We start from the raw sequence: 21,055 nt of genomic DNA, 5'->3' as shown, positions 1-21,055 counted from the left end.
GCACGAGCGTCCGATAAGCCGCACACAAACGCCGATCGCATTCCCAATCGAATACCACCGGAAGACTTCGAGCAATTAAATCACGACCGGCGAGAATTCAGCTGGATTATCGTCGCAAACACACAAACCACGATTATTACGAGTTGGAATGTTAGATAAACACTTTTCTAACACTAGGCGTGTATTGTTTCGCGGCCCTAAAACATTTCAACTTATTCAGAAAGGAATCACACAGGCGCCTCAAGTAATTTCCCACGAGATGTAAGTATACAGGTAGAAGTGGAGGAAACGAGCGATGATTTTAATATTTAAAGACGCACTGACATTCGCTGAATTGACGCCAGCGATTTACAGATCTTGGTCGCGAGTATTGCGCGCCCGAGCGCGCAGCGATATGAAAGCGTATAAATATTGAAAGATGGTATTGCATTCGAGATAAGCTGGAAGCGGCGCCTCTGGAAGCGAATTCTGTAAATCCGGTCGTTACGGAGCGGCGCGTCGGCCTGCGCTTTATTAAATTGAAAACAAAATGCGCAATATATGCACCGCCTCCGCACAGCCACCGTGGCGGAATTAGCACACACCGATTGCGTTGCTATCTTTAACGACGAAAGCGACGGCGCAATATTATGCAAGAAGCAACAAATTATGGTTTTCGGGGCAAAAGTTTGCGCCAAACGAATAGGCCAAGCCCGCAATGATAATTGCATTATAACTACCTAACTTTAACTGCACACACAACACCCGCCAACCAAACCAACCGCACCAAGTCGATGGAAACTTCACCCCCGATGTTTATCGAAACAACGGCGTAACAAAAATGAGCAAATCAAATGTTTGCTGCGCAATGTTTCGAAACTGTTATTCGCCGCTGCGGAGGGACGCGTATTTTTCATGTTTGATGGCATCGCTCCCAGTGTGCATGTTCAGCAACGATTTGATATTTTCGCAATCCGCGGATTGATACTCTCTGCAGTATTGCAGCAGACGCCGGCGTCGGGGTGAGATGGATCCGGTTGATTAGTGCGTCTCGTGCGCTCGCAAGAGGCGCAGTGCATGAAATGTTCTATAGACGTAATCTAAACATTTCCACTTGTATAAACGAAGTAATCTCCGAACACAATCTTCCTCCCTTTTTGCCGATACTGCGCTCGCGTATCGCACACGCAGACTGGCAGCATTTCAACTCGCGCGAGCACTACGGATTCCAAGACATATGAGAAACTTCAAGCAGGAAAGCAAAGACGAAGTGAATCGTATTGAGATAAACACACACCACACCACTGCATCATTTGCTACCAGGTGTTCCATATGGAAATATTAATAAAAAATATTTTTGTATCAAACATTTTCGTTAAAACCAAAGGACCCAGTATTAAGGAGGAAAATAAACGACAATTCTAGCAAACCAACTCGTCAAAGAAGACCACATAGTAGCGGAAGGAAGTCTCCTTCCCTTCCTCACGACCTGAAGTTCAACACTTACAAGTAGTCCTCGTTTACCAGCAAGAGCGTAATGGAAAAGGAGTCGGTCGTGTATGGTTGCCGCTTGGTTGCGCGCAAGAGGAAACTTATTTACATTCAGGAAGTCTACGAGAAGTTAATAGATATCAATTTAATTAAATCCGATGGTTGTGCGTTGCGCCCGGGTCTCTTTCTTGACGCTGCGTCACCGAGAACTGCGGTATTGCCCTGAACGATGCAAGATGCCTAGATAAAGCAAATGTGGCGTAGTAGGACTATGCTGCCGCCGCCCCCCCCGTCGCCCGCTGTGCCAGTGACACGGGACTTAGTTAGGCTCGACCGAGTAAATCCGGCGATCTCTCCATCACGCTAGGTTTAACCAACACACCGCTGGCCGTGAAATGGGTACGCACTGGAAGACGACCGGCGGAGATGTACTATGTCCGACGGTTTCGGAGAAGACAATCTTTTACAAGGCAACCGGAGCTTTCTCACGAAACGTTTTTATCGTGTTTGTCGTGGTATCGTGATATACACGCTCGGTCGGCGAGACGCCAGCGACGGTAAATAAAAAGTGTGCTAATGGTGCTCGGATATTAGAACGCATCAGCCAACCAACGTTGAGTTAGGTTGAGAGCGACGGCGAGAAACTGCCGTGCCGCCAGCGCAAGCAGACAGAAGACGAAAATGAGAAGCATTTTAAATTGGATTTCATGATTCTATTTGGAGAAAACCCACGGGCGGAAACCTCCCAGAAGCCTAGAAAGACTAATGCCGCTCTAAGCCACGGCGATTTTTTGCCGGTTTATGTAGCATCCGACTCGCTATGAAGACGGATAAGGGGCGGGAGGCGAATAGATGGACCAAACGAGAATCGCAATCATTTTATTTAATAGTCGGGTAGATTCGCTATTATCTCGATGGTGATTCCCGAATGGTCGCAGCGGGCGAGAAAGTCGATCTTCGGAACACCAGAAAATAACTTGCCACGCGCGCGCTCCGTCGGATAGTGTGGCTGCGGCGACACCATCACAGACGCAAGCCGACCACAACTATATATGTGATTGCCAGTAAATGCGCGCGGAAGCTCCGCAAGCTCTGAGATATCAGTGGGTTTGTTTGGCAAACGATCGCGCTCATGCTCGCAAGGCGGCGAACAATGAACGAACACGAAGAACAGGGCAAGATATCGCTGCGCCGCAGGAAGATCGGAGGCAGAATGATCAAAAACTAGGCGATTCCGACCGCAAGCCTTCAGAGATAATTAATTACAAAAATAACTGGCGCGTTTCGACACATTACACAACCACGCGGCAGAGGAGGTATCACTTGTAGCGCGGAGCAATGTATAACGGATACTACATAAGATACAAGGTGTTGCTAACCGTCCCTTTATTCATTGACGAAATTAGCGTTAGAAACATTTTCACTTCCGGAACAGACCTGGGCCTTCTGGCTTTCTGGCGGGCGCAGCCGTCGATATTTTACAAAGTAATACCTAAATTAAGAACGAACATGAACATAAATAAAGACCAACTGGCGTGAACCGAAGCTCTCCAGAAGAGTTCAATTTGAGATATCGCCTGGCGCCTCCACCATGCCAATGATCGCTGCCCTAGGTGCGATATCGCAGCATTCCATAGCTCGTGGTCTATTAATTTTACACGCGAATAAAAATCGCAAATCACCTCTATGCAGCGCCATCCCGGCAGTACTTTACGGTCGCGCCAAACGGCAATTATTGCACTTTCCAACGTTCTAGCGCGCATAAACGCCGTCACCGCCAACGATAGATAGAGAAGAGAAGACGAGAGAAATTTAATGCTATTAAATTAACACCTTCGCGTACACGTTATTCAGTCGTGTGTCGCTGCTCGCACGACGTAATAACAATATCGTAATGCGCAAACGAGTTTGCATAGAAATTAATATTCCAGCTATAACACAGTCGAGAAAAAAAAATTACTGCCACTAGATGTGGAAGAAACCAAGAAAAAAAAAGACGAAAACTCATGAGACGGGAAAAAGTCATCCCCATAACGGCAATATAATAAATACAAGAATGATTTCCTCCGCATTATGCATTCAACAGAACGGAAGTATCAAAAGGCGATTCCTTTCTTTTTTTTCCATTCTCTTCTACTTCCAGTTTCACTTCCACTTCATTGTACGAGGTATACCTATATCCGTATTCGCGCCGCTGTTTCGGAAAATATATGCACGAGCGCCGTATGACTGGGAGCGTATAAGTTGTAATACTTGACGTTTTATGACCCCCAAGGCAAAAACATCGAAAATCATAAAACCGAGACCGGCTCTTCAACTACTCATTGCCACCGGCTGGTGGTGCACTAAAAAATACGGCTTTCGCGAAAAAATAGCAAACCATGAGATTAAAATGAGCATAACCAACATGCAGCAACCGGTAAATTCGCATGGTTGTACCCAGAATAATGTGTAAACTCAGCGATCAAAACTGATTGTAATTTCATTTTAAATTTATTTAAAATAGTATATGCGATTGGGAAAATCAACATGTTGTGACATGTCGAATTTTACGAGCGCTGGATAATAAAAAGAAATTAAATGTCGCGCGTGCGTTACGTCCGATGATAAATTTAAACAATTTAAATCTAATTAAAGCGTTAATTTGTCCCGGCCGAGCCGGTGGTGCGTCGCGCGATACGCGTCATTTCAAATTCAAATGCCAACCGCAACTAACAGCCCCTAGATGAGCGAGTGCGTACTGCCATTGCGGTTGGCGCCCTATAAAATACGACTTTGCTGCGTTTCGACCAATGTGCATTACAATAAAATAACTAATTGACAATTTAATGTGAGGAATAATTGCTTGTTTGCGCGTTTGGTTCAATTTGCTTCCAATTGCGTATGTTTTCCGAACGAACAAAAATGCGAATTAATGTCGAAAGCGTCGGTGTCGTGTGATGTGTTGGCGTTTTGCAAACGGGTATGTATCCTCCCGGGTGATGCGATGAGGGATATGTCGCAGGCGGATAGTAAAAAGTGGTAAATAATGCATGCAAATGTCGAGAGCGTCGCGCATGAGAGTGGGCCGCAACAATTTCGCCTAATATAACCGGGCGTACGCAGATGACGCGGTTTTTGGCGTCGGTTGCTATGTTGCGCACCTCGGCGAGTGCTATTAGTCGGTCGAAATGGAATATTATATGGAAATCTTCCACCCTCAAACAAGGTTAAGTTCGACGGATCCGTGAAGCAGATGCGCGAAACGATTGCAACCTGTATCCGGGAGCTTTCGTATGCCGGTTGGCTTTTCGAAAGGACCTGAACGACCATTATACATAGAAAGGACGCATAATGTAATGGTTCAATGGTACATGCTCCTCATGGTTGCTACCAGCGCACAGGGATTGACAAAAACAAAGAAACGTGCATAATTCATGAAAATGCTTATTGTTTGCTCCACGGCGTACTTTCAACAATCAGTAGGGAAAACATTGTCGTTGCACATCGAAAGAAACGCGCGGTTTAAAATAAAATTCACTCTTGAACGTTTTACAACCGTACAACTACGTCTGCGATAAGATGATTTATTCAGCTATTCAGCACAGCACGTGCTGGTGCAGTTTTCTTAGCGAAGTGGAGAAGAAATTTCACACGAGTATCATCTTATCCAATTATTTTTACATACGCGACGTGTGCAAAGTGCAGCGTGACGTAAACAAAATGCAGTTTACAATAATTCACAGGAGCATAACTTACTTGGTCGCGCATCAAAAACGTTTGGTATTATCAGTTGGTAGTTCTGTGCAATTTTATTAGACTCTCAAAAATCGATTGCGGCCTGACGCCCCGCAGCGTTATAACTGCAGCTTCCGCGGAAAAATTCATCCGTCGTGCACACGCAAGTCAGCTTTAAATGCGGCCAAGTATTTTCGTTCCATTATATTCAATGTTATGAGATCTTTTGCGACGCAGCGTTCGCAGAAAGACAAGAGAAGCATTTTATTCCAACTCGATTTCATTCTGTGAGCGCGCTGTTGAAGACGTCGATGGAAGTCGCGACTTACAGACAATCCATTGATAGATTCAAGCAAAAAATTTCCCGACGCAATCCGCATACCAACAATAAAATCATTTTTATGTTATTTCTAATTTTCGTAAACGTAATAAAGATAAATTTCGAGGGTACTCACCGGACCGAACTGCTCGAAGTAACTTTTGACGTCCTCGAGGGTCGTGGGCGCCGATAGGCCTCCAACGAATATTTTTTTCGTCCTGGTTACCATCTGAAACAACAACAAGCATATAAATCAGCAAAGTCGATTCGAAGGTTCTCTGGAACACTCACACGTAAACAAGTTGTGTTTAAATATTTGCGCACAAATTCTATTTTTCTTTTCGGGGTCAGAAAAACAAACCCAAATCAAAAAGTTCTAATTGGCGCGTGTGGCATAAATTAATTGTTACGTTAGTCAAACACGGATTTTCTTCCCCGAGCACAGCAGAATCAGCAAAATTTTATCTTACTTAACAAAAATAGAATCTCACGCGGCGAGTGATAATAATGATCAAACATCAAACAAGACGGATATTCTTTCTCGTTAAGACGAGCTCATATATACATAAAGGCTTCGTCCGTCTAATTTAAAACTCTTTCTTGTCAGAGGAGTTGCTTCATTCCGAACCGTCCGCGAAACGCTCACCAGCAACTTTTTCTTCAAGACAGACGAACACGGCATTAGTCCACTTTTTCTTCAATCCTCTTCTCCACTCTATGTGTGTGTGCTTAAACGGAGTTCGAATAAGTAAGCAAGCAATCTCAAGGAAGAGCAAGTGAGCGAACGGTAGCAGCAGCGAATTCAGTTAACGCTATGTAAATATTTTAGTTGAAACTTTTTCTTTCCCCAAGCGCCATCGGGCGACGTTCCCATACCCTTGCTTCCACTTCGGACCATCATTAGGTGTTGGCGCACACAGTCCAGCGTACATATTGACAACTCAACGAGATAGAACGAAGATTTGCCCGTTCAATTATTTAACCTTTAAATACTTATTCATTTATGGCGGTATAATGCCCGGCAAAATGAGCAATTGCAAGATGGAAGAAAGAAAGTTGCTACATCACGCAGAGTATCCGTGCGCACTCTTTATCTGCACGTAATTAAAACGGAAAATCCCTCAAATTTATCTTGCGCGCTTTTCTCGCACGCTCTATTACGACGAACGCACGTAAAACCCACCTCGGAAGGATGAGCAGTGCGGCGGCAGGAAGAGAAGCGTGAGGCGGTTTTACCGGACTAAGCTTTACGAACGCGCACATTCTCATTTTCGCGCTGAGCGGCAGCGTGGTCTTTTTTTATTATTATTTTCGCACGGTGCGACTCGCTCTCGAAATATATTTGCATGTATATGAAAGTGCATAATGTAGAACGAAAAAAATTATTTAATTTCGAGGAAAGTGCGCGTGGGGCGCAGAAAACGCGCGTAGAGACAGAGTTACCACTTTGATTCTGGAATGTTTTTCGCATAACGCCCGCCAGTCCGCCTTCGCACACATTCGCGAGGCCATAAAAGTAATATGCGCATCGTGTATGGCCGCACGGCTGTTGCGGGTACTCGGAAATATAAAAAATGCATGCCAAACGGATAAATCTAATTTCGCGCTATTCGCAACCCTCGGCGTGGCGCGCTCTTCGAAATTGCCGCAAATGTACTCATTACGCCGCAAATGGGGGTAGCTTAAAATAACTCGGGCCTCGTCCCATTCTATTTGTATGAGATTTAAGCGCGGCGAGCTTTCGAAACGAGAGAAATCAACGCTCCCACTCTCGCACACTCTACATGCATGCAGCAAGATGCATCGATTTTCATTTATTTTAGGGTTACATTAAATTTTAAAATACTACCTCGGCGATAAATTGAATTGGCCTCGCCGAATCCATATATATCTACACACGCGCTTCAGCCTGCCGAAGTGTGCAGTTTTTCTTCGTTTTTACGTTTTGTATTTTTTCCTCATCTCGGCGGAAAGCGAAGCACGGAGCGTCGTAATACAGGCGCGGTAAACCCTCCGAGGATTTCGAGCACCCGACGGACTGGGTGATAAGTAGATGCACGACACACACGGTTTGTTTTGCCTCCTCCACACGCCCCTCTAGTTTCTCGCTTTCCATCGCTTTCCTTCCGCATGCATTGCTGGCGCACGAGTAGATCCCACTTATAAATAAAACTATTTTCTAACGCCGTTTCAACGAGACCGCACCGCACACACCGGGGATACAGGGCCATGGGCTATGTCGTCATCTGCGCGTGTGTTTGTATTTCGCTTTCGTGCGTCACGGCTTGAAGAAGGTGCTCTCGGAATTGGGAATCTACTCTAGTTTATTAAGACGCACGCGATTCAAATTCCCACATCGTTTCGAATACGTCTACTATCTCGGGCATGCCACTCGAATCTACATAATGCAAGAGCGGGGAACCGGGGCCGCACAATCGCTAGAGACCGCGCACCAAACTAGACTATAGAGTGAACGAGGAATCACAGCGAGCGGCGGCGCAAGGTAGACAGAGAAAACGGGCGCGCGGAACGAGTGGCAATAACATTAAACGACAAACACTCCAACAATAAACTAATCAGCGGCATTTCTATAATTCAAAACAAATCCTTGTGTTGGAGCGATATGCGAGTATAGCAAGCGAACTAATATCATCAAGAAATACCGAGCTGCATTTAAACGCTGATGCAATAAAAACGCTTTTGACGCAATTAAAATAGCAGTCGGGCAATGAAAATACGAGCGCAAATTCACAAACGCAAACTTTTCCTATTTTATACACCCGCTTTGTTTTACTCCGGCAGTGTGCGCGAGCGCGGTGTCGATTCGTTTGCGCGGAAAACCGACTTAAAAGCAATAGATTTAATTAAAAAAGTAACTGTGCACAAAGCTTGCCGCGATGGCTTTAAAATCGGCCAATAAATATCGCCCCAATGCTCGATCAGACGATCTCCGCTGTTTGCTAGTATTTGTAGCCCGGCGCCTCCGCCACCCAGCTTTATTTTATTTTTTCTCTCAAATGAACAACAATATAAAAAAGAATCCGCAAATCAGGGGCGAAAAAGCGACGCAAACACGCCGGGATGCCAAAAAAACGTGTGTCCATTCATGCGTTCGACGGAAGCAAACGTGCCTTTATTAAAAGTCAACCCAAAAAGATTCCCGATATAGAAGAATGGCAGGGGGCGGCAAAAAAAAAACCTCCATCGGACACTGGCGTATCCCAATGTAAGCCAGGGCGGAAAGCCACCGAGCGCAATCGGAAAATTCTAATTCGACCGCACCACGCGGAGAGACAAAAGCGAAAACCATCGGGTTTTCCATTAATCCTGGGACCACCACAGCACATCGCGCACAGGGTCGCGTTTTAATAAGATTCCAATTGATTAAGTGCGTGTAAGGGTCCGTGAAATAGAAACAAAGGGGTAATTAACGTCGCAGGAGATATAATATCCTCTTTTCATTACGCGAGGCCCCGACTTAATAAACTTGCAAAATAAATTTACAAAGAGACTTTGCGACGAGAGACCCCACAAGCGCAATGCAGCACACGAAAATATAATTGTTCCGGCACGGTCGCTTTTAACGTTTTTCTGTCCACCGAATAAAAAAAACGGGTTCAAACCCCCAAAGTAACTCTTTGAAGCATGTGTGGTAGTCATAAAATATATACCTCAGCGCGTGGGCTGCGGCAAATGCATGTTTGTAAATTCAGATATATTGGATGCCGTGCGAAGGGAGCGCGAGCGTCGTGCCAAAACAGCAATTTGTTCAAAATTAATTAATAAGTTCGCATGTAACTACGGGTTCTTACACGCACGTCATACGTTCGAACGAATCTATCTGTTCGCCGGCGCTGCGTCGCGAACAGAAAACAACATTACTCTCCGCCGTGCTGATATAGCCAAGCGCACGCGTGTGTGAAGCACCTTAGTTGATAAATGAGCTAAGCGAACTTTCGTTTCAGTGCCGTGACGTGCCCGGGATCCCGACTCATTCGCTCATGTGAGCAGCAGCGGAGCACGGAGAGACGCTCAAAATTATTACATTTAGGTACTAAGTTTACAACAACGTTACATTATTAAATATTTCCGCCATGTCGCGCGATAAATATTCCCGGATTCATCAACAGCAAGCACGTGTAATGGATTTAAAGCCGTCATCTTTCTTGCAGGGAGAAGATCTTTCGAGCGTTAATAGGCGCCCATTTTCGTCCGCATAAAGAGACAAAACAAAATAGTAAATAACGCATTCACAGTGAATGTAGTGCATCGCATCCTGCAGCACTCTAAAAGCAATTTCAGCCAGCAGCGATTGATATTTTTCTGATTTTTCCCAATTTGCAGTTTAATGCTGAAAGAGCGCGTGTGCTGCAGGTAAAGCGTTGAAAAGGAAATCGAAGAACGTCATGCGAAATTAATTAGCAATAAGCGATGCCCATTTGCGATAATACGCTGAAATTCTAGTAGTGAGCGTAAACACTCATTAAATCCGTCGTCACGAGCAGCGTGCATGTCTGCGCGCGTGCAAGAGGAGGGCGGTGGAGGCGCCGGGCAACTGTAACTGCCGCCGCGATACTCGGTGCTTGGTGTATGTGTGCGAGGCGCGCGCGATGCTTGGCATCGGAGCCGTCGTCGCCCCGCATTACGGCAATTTGTGATTAATTGCGCTTATTTCCCATCCGCGCTCGTTTTGTGCGAACGCGAGCGAGCCCGAAATTCGCACACGGCATACCTTCCGCTCGAACCGAAACGAAACGCAAACGAATTTTTGCTCTCTTCCTGCGCGCAGTCGAAAATCCTAATCGATTTTAATTTAACTAATTTCGCGCGCCGACGTCCATCTGCGTATCGAATGCACATTGCGCACAGCCTGCGTAAAAACGCGAGTTTTAAGTGGAAATTTTTTTATACAACCGGCTGTGTATGATTACACAACTTGGGCGAAAATAAAAAGACCTCCAAAAGTGTTCCTCCTTCAACCTTCTCGAAGGTTGAGTGTACTACTACATTACCTTCGAAAGAAGCACGGAAAGTACATAGGAATTTTGTTAAGTCGATACTTAATGTGTTTTCAAAACTTTTTGAAGCAGACGAGTTTTAATTTGAATCCGTGGGCGACGAAGAAAGGACGAAGTGCGAAATGTACGGCACAGAAACAACAAGCGGGGCGCGAAAAATCCTCACGTTTATAAAACTTTCTATAAACTGCAAGGCGAATGTGCGCGCGAGGTCCATAAGCAAAAAGTTTTGCCATCCGCCGCCGCCCCCGCGTCCTGTAACGACGAAACGAGCGGCGCAAAGTGGCGCGGCACTTAACGAAGCAAAAAAATTAAGTTTCTCTTCTTAATGGTCGATTTTGTTAATTTCCGATACGCAAACCGCTTGCAACTACAACACCTTTCAAACCAGAAACAATTAATCGTAAAATGTTCATAATCACTCCCGTTTAATTAAAGATTTGATTCGTGCGATGTGGAATGAAACACAAAAACAAATAAACTTTTTGCAAATGTCAAAAACACGCGGCGAAAATTAATCGCAAACTTCAAAACTAAGACTTCCATCACAAGAATCATGCACCCACGCATGGATTCCTGATGAATATATTCGGCTTGTAAAATTAAACAAAATAATAGCGTGGTAATCATTTGCACGTACTTCGCAACAAAACATGAGTCAATTCCGCGAGGGTTGTTGTGTATACACAACAAGATCGACGCAACGGCCAACAGTTCGAGAACATTATTAAATTGACCGTTTGCTTGTCTTGCTTACGCGTTGTTTCGGGGATGTTTCTACGCATTGAACATTTCCACGCCGGCAACCCTCGCGCCTGGCGCTTAATGATTGATCATTGCATTCAAATCCCAGGAAGCAACAGAGAACACAATACAATATTTCGGAAAAAGGAGCAAAACCAGCTCGAATAAGCAAGAATGAGCTGGATATTCATCTACCCTATCATATTAAATCACGTGGTTGACCGTTCTAATAACAAACAAGCCAACCCGACGCACGAAAATAATAACTCATGTTTTACAACTACATTTAGTCATTAACCAACATTAGCGATTAACTACCATTCATACACAATGAAAATCAGAGAAATCTATGATACTTATCTAACTCGAGAAGATATTAAATTGCTCATAGTAAATCAGGTCTACTTTAATGGCATTCCAAATAATATTGATTAAATGACTTTTCAGGGTAGTTAAAAATGCGTTAGAGCTGAAAGAAAGGCGGACTATTTGTAATTGAAAAGTAGTCTAATTTAACGAGCGCACGCACAAGGAAAAACACAACAATTAACCTATAAAACACGCTTGACCAAGCGTGGTGAGTTCGTCATCCGACTGAGTAATGCATCATAAGTAGATTCACTCACTCACTCAGACACAGACTAAACTAGAGGCAGCTTTTTCAACCCTCCAACAAGCAACTGTTTTACTTTCGTACTTTCTTGTACAAACAAGTCGATGAAGACGAACGAAAACAAATAAAATAGAAAATGCACCAAGACGACGACGGCGGCGGCAGCCGGGCTCGATTTCCATTTATATTCCGCATGCGTGAAGCTCGAAAAACAACAAGCCGCGTAATAAAACGCCATAAACATAAAAAAGCGTAAATCAATATGACATTTATTAGAGGTGCGTAAGAAAGTAGTGTAAACATACATTTCACGTGCGACACGTCGTAATTAATACGATAAGTTAACGCTAAATTGAATATAATTATAGTTGACTCGCGTAACGGGTTGTTAGGCCTCTAATTAATGCGGGGCGCCGTTCGAGCGATCGACCGCTATGAAATACACACATTCGAAATCAACAGCGGCGCGTCGTGATACTCGCCCTCGTTCCCCGCAACGCAAACACCTCACTTACAGGAGAGGGAGAGTACATGCTGATTACATTATTCCACGTGCCCGACGTTCGTATGAACGGTATGCGGACATGCGTGTGCATTACACTCGACATTGTTTCCACGCGTTTTTAATTTTTTTTATTTGCTGCCTTATTAGCTATGCAAAACGGTCGCGCTTTGCCAATTAAGCAATTACGGCAGGGCGGCACGCGGGTCGGCTTATTATGTTTTTTTTTTCTCAACGCCGCGATCGTAAGATTAAGACTTGCGTGAAACTTTGTGTTGGAACGTACGACTTACGGCGAAAATGAATATTTTAATTCCGAGCTGATAATGGCTTTAGTGGTTTAATAAAAGAAAAGTTTACTTTGATAATTCCGCTGGTAAATTTGTTTGGGCTGGGCGATTGTTTGTATAGTTTGTTAAATCGAAAATGGTTGGAAAGTTTGGAGCGGATGGTGCGAAAAGGGAAGGAAATTTCGAAAGCGAAAATTAGTTCCTTAACACAATTCGAAAATAATAGACAAAAAAGAGGCCCCAACTATGCGGCGCGTATATAATTCATCCGGAGGGGGCGGCGGGAGCTTTTATTATCTGCGCCTCGTCTCACCCCGAAAATTTTAATCGCGCGGCTCGGGCGCTTTATTGTTTCGAAATTATAATCATCGCCGGGCGTCGACAACGTCTTCGCCTTTCGTCTTCGCCCTTTTCCTATTTATAGCACTAAATACAGCCCATACAGAGAACAATTCGAAGCCCTATAGTGCCGGGCAAGAAAATGTTGGAAAGCACTTTGGAAAACTGGTTACATTACAAAAATGTGATATTGCTCAACACAATGACATCAAAAGTGATTTTTTAGACATTAAGGCTGCGTCGCGATAAGATTTTTAGTTTTGTCGTAAAATTTCATAAAACCGCCGAGCCAACCTGTTCATAAATAATTCAAACCTGAGCGAAATTTCAGTCTCAAGTGCTAGAAGTTGTATACGCAATAAGAGTAAATGCAGTTTAGTTGAAAAGGCGCGAGCCCATAAAATCCAAGATTACGGCGGTTTTTGTTGCGAAGAGGCGGCCGTTACGCAACATTCTGCGTGTGGAGGCGGCGTGCGTACGCGCTTTACATATAACGAGCGTTGTTTCGTCGCGCGGTGCGCACCTGTATGCAAAGTGGCAGTTGCTTACCGCGCGAAATATAATAAAGCTTTATGTTCGAGGAGAGGCTTTCCAGCAAAGAGCGCGTCTGTGGTAGTAGTAGTGGTGGTGCCGGTGCGACTGATACCTGCACACTCTGCTGCCACCGCTGCTGCCTCCGCCCGCCCGCACGCAAGCGGGGATCGACCAAAGCTATCTGGTTCACAGTTCATTAGCGGGATTTGCTTGCCGCCGCGCCGCTCGCCCTCCGGCCCTTATCTCCCGACGTACATTCGAGTAGCTATTGAAAATTGTCGCTCAACCGAAACGGGTTACACTCGTCACGCGCGCGAAACAGATCGCTGCTGGCTTATAAAGGTATTATTATTATTATCTTCGACGAGTTTTCGACTGCGACGAATTTCCAAGTGCACACACGCGTTGTTATCGTGGTGAATTTTTAATTAATATTATGTCAACTTACTGCGTGTGAACAAAAAGTTGTGGTGATGGCGCTGTTGATGCGTGCGGCGTTCAAGCGTTACTAACGTTCGTTTGCTCGGTCATCCGATGCGAGATGCGAGGATGCCGTTACGTCAATTACGAGAAATTAATAAGCAGCAGTCTCAAGATTAACGGTTGCGTGTTTTTTTTTGTAGCGAAATATTTCACGCAGACGGAGCATGATAAATACGAACTACTACTTCAGCGATGGTTGAAAAAACCCAGGCTAGGTATTAAAAAGAAACCGCACATAAAATACCCGAATGCAAAACAAGAAAGTTCGGCGGGGGGCTGCTCGCAATATTAAAAAAGAAAGACGGGTTCGTAATGTTCTTCGACGTCGAGCAAGTCGAGCACATTTTCCACGAGATAAAACGTCGTCGTTTAAGCTTTCCGACATTCCCCGCTTTCTTGGGCTCCCCACACACTCACCCAAACATTCACACACTCCGCATGTGAATGTATGCCGCCGCTATACGACTTTTCGAGAGTCGAAAGCAGAGAAAAAAAGTAAATCTACGCCTTACATGCCATTCCATACACGCGCAGCGCCCTGCAAGCCGGAGCACACACGCACTTTTCGAGTACGTCGGTCGGTCGTCGGTCGGTAGTAATCCAAAACTCTTCCCCGACCACCATGCTACCGCCTTTCCGCCTATCTATCGCGGGCGTCTTATCGCGACCCTAATGCATGTAGACGAGCAAACACATCACAGGCGCGCTGCCTCGAGTTTTCTAAGTGCGTTATTAGACGCGCGGCGCCGCTGCATGCATATGGCGACATGCGAACAGACGAAAATCCAAAACAAACACATTTTAAATATTTGCACGCGCGGCTCATAATCGACGCAGGGCGCGCGCACATTAACTAACAAGAGGCTTTCCGCCCCAAAAGACAAACTTGCATACTACTCATTCTGGCATTTAACATTTTCAGCAGATTTAACAGCAGAAAAAAGAGTACTTATTTATTTTTAATGGTCACAGGGTGCACAATCCTTTGTTTTCTTGTTGTTAAAAAGCTAAAAATCCAATTAAAATTATCTCTATCAACGGCAACTTTGCGACTTTTCGTGAGATCACATTTCAATGTACGCGTTCTGCACGCATTAATTAAAAATGATATTATGTTACTCCACGGAATAATAAGTCAGCAAAAACGTAAACTTTTTTCTCTCTTTAATATTGAGTTACTTGGAGATGATTGCAAAGCACGCTACACTGATGATTTAATAAAAAAAAGTCGAAATCAAATTTTGCTCCCTGCGCTGTGTTTGAAAAATAAACCAAAAAAGACACAAATCATCTAGGTAATTAACGCAGGCTAATGCCTATATGAATCGCGTTGTTCACCCGCTTGGTGTTTGCTGCACAAACGCTATTCAGGGGGTTGCTCGTGTTGCGATGATGTTTAAAGGAGTTTTCTCTCACTCGCTCGCTCGCCCGCTGGTAAAGTACTTGTTACATCGAATGTATGCCACTCTCAGCGATGTTATTCGCTTCCATTCGAAGCGCGCGAGCATGTGCAATAAAAGGATGACCCGAAGGGGTTCTAATCTGTAACTGGGATAGTAAGCAGCTTGCGTCGGGGTGTTTACCTTCGAACGAACTATTCGGAAACTTGGAGCAATCCCACATACACACATATTACACACCCGGCGACTAAGCGCCGCATATACATAAGATAAACTCCAAGGACGAGAGGAAAGTGTGAGCAGAGAGGACACTCCACACACAGCAAGGGAAAGGTCTTTTCGGTATTCGGTGTAGTTCGGTGCTGCGCTAAAACCCTCTCGCACGGCGACCACCTTTCTATTTCTGCGATCTACCAGCCCTACAAATCTTCGGGACCCTGCGTCCAAGATCTTTCTTACATAAATAACAAACTTTAGGCGGGTTTCGGTCGGAGTGCGAAAAATGCCTACCGCCCGATTTCAACCAGGAAGGCGACCTTTGAAACACATTCGGTTTTGGTTTAGCTGAATTTAATTGCACCGAGCTCATTTCCGCGCTGTGCGTCTCCTCTTTTCACTCGACGCTCGCGCTTACAATGCCAGGACCAAACATCAAGCACCGTTGAATTACATTTCCGAGGCCAGAAGTCAAGGAGGGTGCCGCCGTTTCTGCGGCTCCTCTTGTTGTGATATAAACGACGGCGGCGGCATAAAAGGGAGCAGATAGAACAATAATGGAATTAACTTATATTCGGCCCTCGTAAATAAATCCTTAAGAGATTGCCCTCGTCATTTTTATGCCGTGCAATGCACATGAATACAAGTGAGCCAAGGCGCCGCCGCCACAATCACCGTCCCCCATGCGAATTATCTCCCCTTCAATATTTCGCCGCTTTCCAAAGTTGTAAGACAAAAACAGAAAAGAAATATTTATACAGATATACGTTAATAAAATAAAAAGAAAACTGCAAACCGGAAATCGATGTGAAAATATTCACGTAAGTGATACGAAAGCGCATTGAAAGTTGCACACGGCGAAAAAGGTGAAATAACATGCCGGAATGTATTGTCGAAATGTTTGCACGCTCGTTCCGGAGACGCTCGAAAATGTTTCGGGCGGAAAACCGGCGACAACAAACGTGTGCGCGAGCCGGCAACGTCGGTGAGCTAGGATGTATATAAATATTTCGAATTCGAAACGGTGGCAAAAAGAGGAGCGACGTGAATGCCGGCGGTCGCCGGCCACGATGTAAGAAAGCATAAACCTCGTGAAAACATACCGAATAACAAATGGGCAAACATTGCTTTGTGATCCAAAACGAATATCGTATTAAAGTCGAAAACTTTTCGACAATAAAAACGACTATCGATTCGAAATCGCAGAACGAATCTTATAGTGTTGCCAGAGGGCGAAACCTTTTACCACTGGCATACAACGAAAACATTCATTTACAAGTTACCTACCGAATAAGTTTTAACTTTAATTAATTGAAATTGAAAGCAAAACTTCTCATATACAAACATCGTCGCTCGAACCGGAAATAAAAGTAAAATCAAAGCGTTTTACTCACGAGGCGGCACTGATCGAAAATAGAGATTGGAGCGCTAGCGCGTTTAACGACCGCGCGATTAAATAAATTGGGAATTTCGTAAGGGCATGCTAACGATTTCCAACAATAGGACACTGTGAACAAAAAACCTATCAGACGCGACTTGCAGGTCTTGGGTTTTCATCGCCGTGTGTTATTTCGACTGCGTTCGTCGAATAAATAAAAAATTCCATTAGGGGTAGCCACATCGTCTGCTCGCATGCCTCGATACACAAAACACGAAACGCGGGCACGTCGCACCAAACTAATAACATATTAATAATAATGGTTCATTTTATTCGCTCGTTGCGGACGTATTAAAACATGTAATTAAAGATCAATATATGATAGTGTGTGTCAAATAAAAAAAAACATGTAAATCACTGAACACAGCAGGAATTTTCATTTTTCCGATCGAAAAAATAATAAATCCTTTAGCGTGGTGTGTGTATCATGCACTTTGGCACTTTGCGCATCGCACACGTTCATTATTTACACCACAGCACCGAGTGGAAGCTAATTAGATTAAGCAAAACGTAAGTAGCGCGCACACACACACTCCTAGGTCCCTCGTTTTGCGGTTGGATGTCTGCTAGTCGGCGATATCGCGTTCGCCAAGCCGTTTTCTATTTGCCTAACGAAAAGGTAGTCCGATTATAAAGTTTCAATTGTTTGTTTTTCAATTGCGAGGCGTACGTAGGTAATTGTCACGGCGGTACGGTACGCACAGCAGCGCGATAAAAGTAATTTGTTTATTTCATCCGTCGGGTGAAATTTATGAATGAGTTGCCAAATCGCACTGCCACCGAAATAAATCCCCTCGCACAAATCACAGAGCAACACACGCACATGCACACCATGGGAAAATCAAAAATAAAATGAAAAAAACGTAACGAAAAAGCACTCACTGTTTGATTACTCGTCGTCGTGTGAATTTTTATGCGAAGGCGGCGATTGATTGCGTTGCGTTTGCTTCCGCAAAAAAATCGCTTTGATGTTCGACGTTCGTACGATGTACTTTTTCGCGTAAATTTGCACGAAGTTGTTTTTCCCAGCGATTAAGCGTTTCGATGTGTGTTATTTTCCGTCGGCCGGTGAAAATTTTCAGTTTTTTCGTCGATGGTGAAAATGAAGAAGCGGGTGTTGTAATGGGTTAAAAAAGACTTACGTTGACGTCGTTCGGCGGCAGCGACGGCGGTGGGTGCGTGTCGTATATATCGACGGTCGGGCGCGGGCGTAATATAGAGCTCTCCGTTGCCCGGGTGGCGGGTTTCAGCAGGACTGAGTGGAGCTAGCTGTGTGGAGTCGTCGCACGCGCGAGCTGCCTACACGTGACCCTAGCGAGTGCGCGACGTAACGCGGAATGGCGGGAAGCGCGCCGCCACCGGCCGACGACGGCGGCCGCGGCGGCGGCTCGCGAGGCGGCGCGCGCTCGTCGGCGCGCTCCGGCCGGTCGCCATGACGACGGATCGCCCGATGGCGCCGCGGCGGTCACCCCCGCGCGCATCCATCGCACATCTTTCCCTTTAGGCCTAATATTTGACAGACTTGCGTGTGCACTCTTCAGACCCTCTTCGTGCGGATTTTTACCTAATCTCAACTCCTTTTCGTCGCGCATCTAACGCTCTTATTAAAATACTGATCCGCTCGCTGGGGGCACGCGACCGGTTGGCTTCTCTTTATTACAAAATATCGGCGCAGATATAAATCCACCTCTAAATCTAATTAACTCACAATGCGTTCGAACGCCGCTGTCTTAAATCTATTAATAACGCGGCGATTAATACACTGAATAGTTTAGAGTTTCCGTCGATAACCCGTCGAACCCTCGCAATCCTCGCACCGCCGACCAAACATTGAAATTAGGAATTGAATAATTGGTATTGCTTTGGTTATTAATTAAATTCTACCGCAAGTTGGAAACGTTTGCCTCCCCACGTCTTAATTTCACACCCACAAGTACGCCAGGTCATTAAATATAAACGCATGAATGTAATGCAACATTTTTTTTATATTATGGCTTGTTTTTCCTACCGCAACCAGATACCAGAGAAACAGAACACCAGACTGTCAGAGCTTCTCCTATCAGCAGAACATTACTTCAAATGCATGCAGCAGACGACTTCGCTTCACCTGCTTGCACACAACACAAGATGCGTGTTGTTTTTTTCTGCCTGGCGCGCTGAAAATCACCCCTTGCAGCACGTGCCCCTACGGTGTTTGTCGGAGGGAGCGCGTATTCATCGCGCACACATTTCGCTAATAACTTCGCTTTGCTTATTTCGCAGAAACTGGGTAAATGCGCGGCGGCCCGTCCGTCGGAACAATGCCTCCATGCACACAATGCAGATATGAATTGCTCGTCGCGCCTAGGATGCAGAAAACATGAAAAATGGCGCGGCGTACCCGTCAGCGCCCCCTTGTGTAGACTGAGTTAAAAAGCAATGTGTGAAAAGAAAAAATTAGCAATAATACACGCGTACACCGTGTTGAACATGCAGGCCTGCAGCTAAGTTAAAATTTCAATGCGGCGCGATTACAATGTTGAACATAAAACGGTGTTTTTCTTGCAAGGTAAATTCTCGGTGCCCGAGTAGAGGAAAAAAAACAGAAAAGCTTTTTGAGTAATAAAATATGTTAAATATTCCTTATAAAATCTCCGAAAACGTTGTGTGTGCTCCGCGCGCCGCCTTAGCGCTTCGCTTTGAAGTGAAATTATCGCGCGTCTTAATATTCACAGCCGAAAGGAACGCCGGCGCCTCGAAGGCTGAGGGGGTGGCGCACACACACACCTAAATAAAGAGAGATAAAACGGATAGGGGCACGCGCACCTTCGCATCTCGCCGCCGCGCGCGTAAGGTGTGAATTTTTCTCCGAGACATGCGGCTATTAATAAAAACGTTGCACGTAAAAATTGCGTATAAAAGGAAATGATTTTCCTTTTTAAGTTAAGCACCGACGTGCCACAGAGAGAAAATCCGGACGAAATTTCAACTCGTATACAAATTGCATCGCACGTAGCGCTGCACAGATGAGCAGAAGTAAATCTACTCGTTTTACTCGAGAATAAGCTCGTCGAAAAACATCTACAAATATCGTAACCTCCCATTCTAACTAATCCAATTGAAACTAAGTGAAATATAAATGCACCCAGCTTCCCGTCACCCGATTCCCAATGCAAGTCCTTACAATTTCTCACTGTGACGCAAAATGTTCCACGAAACGAAAATAAAAACAGAAAGTCAACGGGGCGAAAACGGAACACTCGTTTCGTGTGTTGGTCGGTGTAACCTACTATATTTCGTGGAATAAAAAGAAGTCCCGACTCCGTGCACCACATAAAACGCACACACCAACACCGTGAAAACTGCCCAAGGTCATAGAAAATTCCCAGCCGCCGGAGCTAGTTAACGATGCGCGGCACGTACGCGGATCTTTGGTTTTGAGAAAACTGCACCTTTTCCCCACAACCCGCTTCCCACTGGCGTTCACCATCATTTGCTTGTCTGTTCGACACGAAGCAGATTCTTCGTAGACCAGAAATATCGTCGTCGATGGAAGGAAAAAGTTTGAAAAAAAAAACTGGAAACTTGATACGGAACGCCGGGCATACCAATTTAAATTATCGTTAATAATCCCTCGAGATCGGGTAAATATCTCTGCGCCAGCCAGCAGGATAGTCTCGCGCCTCGGGAGTGAGTTAGAGCGACCCGCCGAGAGCAGCGTGCAGCGCAACGTCGTCTCTATTAAATTATATATTCATGTGCTAAGGTTCCAATTTTATGGTCTAATGGTCATTGTTATCGGCATCGTCGTATCTCAAGACGCCAGCGTGCGCGCATGTAATCGAAGCCGGCGACGGCCGGAACGAGAGTTCGTTATTGTCGCTTGCAAAAGGTCACGAAATTAGTTACTGCGCGTTTTGCTGGGAAAGTTAGAAAAATTCAATTTTTCTCCACAACGACGATGTACGCACGTTGCGCGAACTTGCAAACTTG

At 45.0% G+C, this 21,055-nt stretch overlaps 1 protein-coding gene across 10 annotated transcripts in view; it reads right to left on the bottom strand.

Annotated features, from left to right (window-relative positions):
- Positions 1 to 21,055, bottom strand: part of Rbp6 (RNA-binding protein 6) — a 196,340-nt gene that overhangs the window by 55,877 nt on the left and 119,408 nt on the right. For 9 of the 10 annotated variants that reach the window (XM_065299877.1, XM_065299876.1, XM_065299883.1 and 6 more), the window contains one exon: positions 5,643 to 5,735. In XM_065299877.1, coding sequence (XP_065155949.1) covers positions 5,643 to 5,735 — 93 coding nt within the window. Of the gene's footprint in view, positions 1 to 5,642; positions 5,736 to 18,225; positions 18,406 to 21,055 lie in introns of those variants that run through there. The other variant, XM_065299885.1, reaches the window with a different exon arrangement.

This window comes from Atheta coriaria, unplaced genomic scaffold, assembly GCF_025399875.1.
Source record: "Atheta coriaria isolate IRGN ID8LTWV9N9 unplaced genomic scaffold, Caltech_Dcor_3.1 hic_scaffold_3_pilon, whole genome shotgun sequence".
In the NCBI taxonomy this organism is placed as follows: domain Eukaryota; kingdom Metazoa; phylum Arthropoda; class Insecta; order Coleoptera; family Staphylinidae; genus Dalotia; species Dalotia coriaria.
This window is presented reverse-complemented; position numbering and strand designations above follow the sequence as displayed.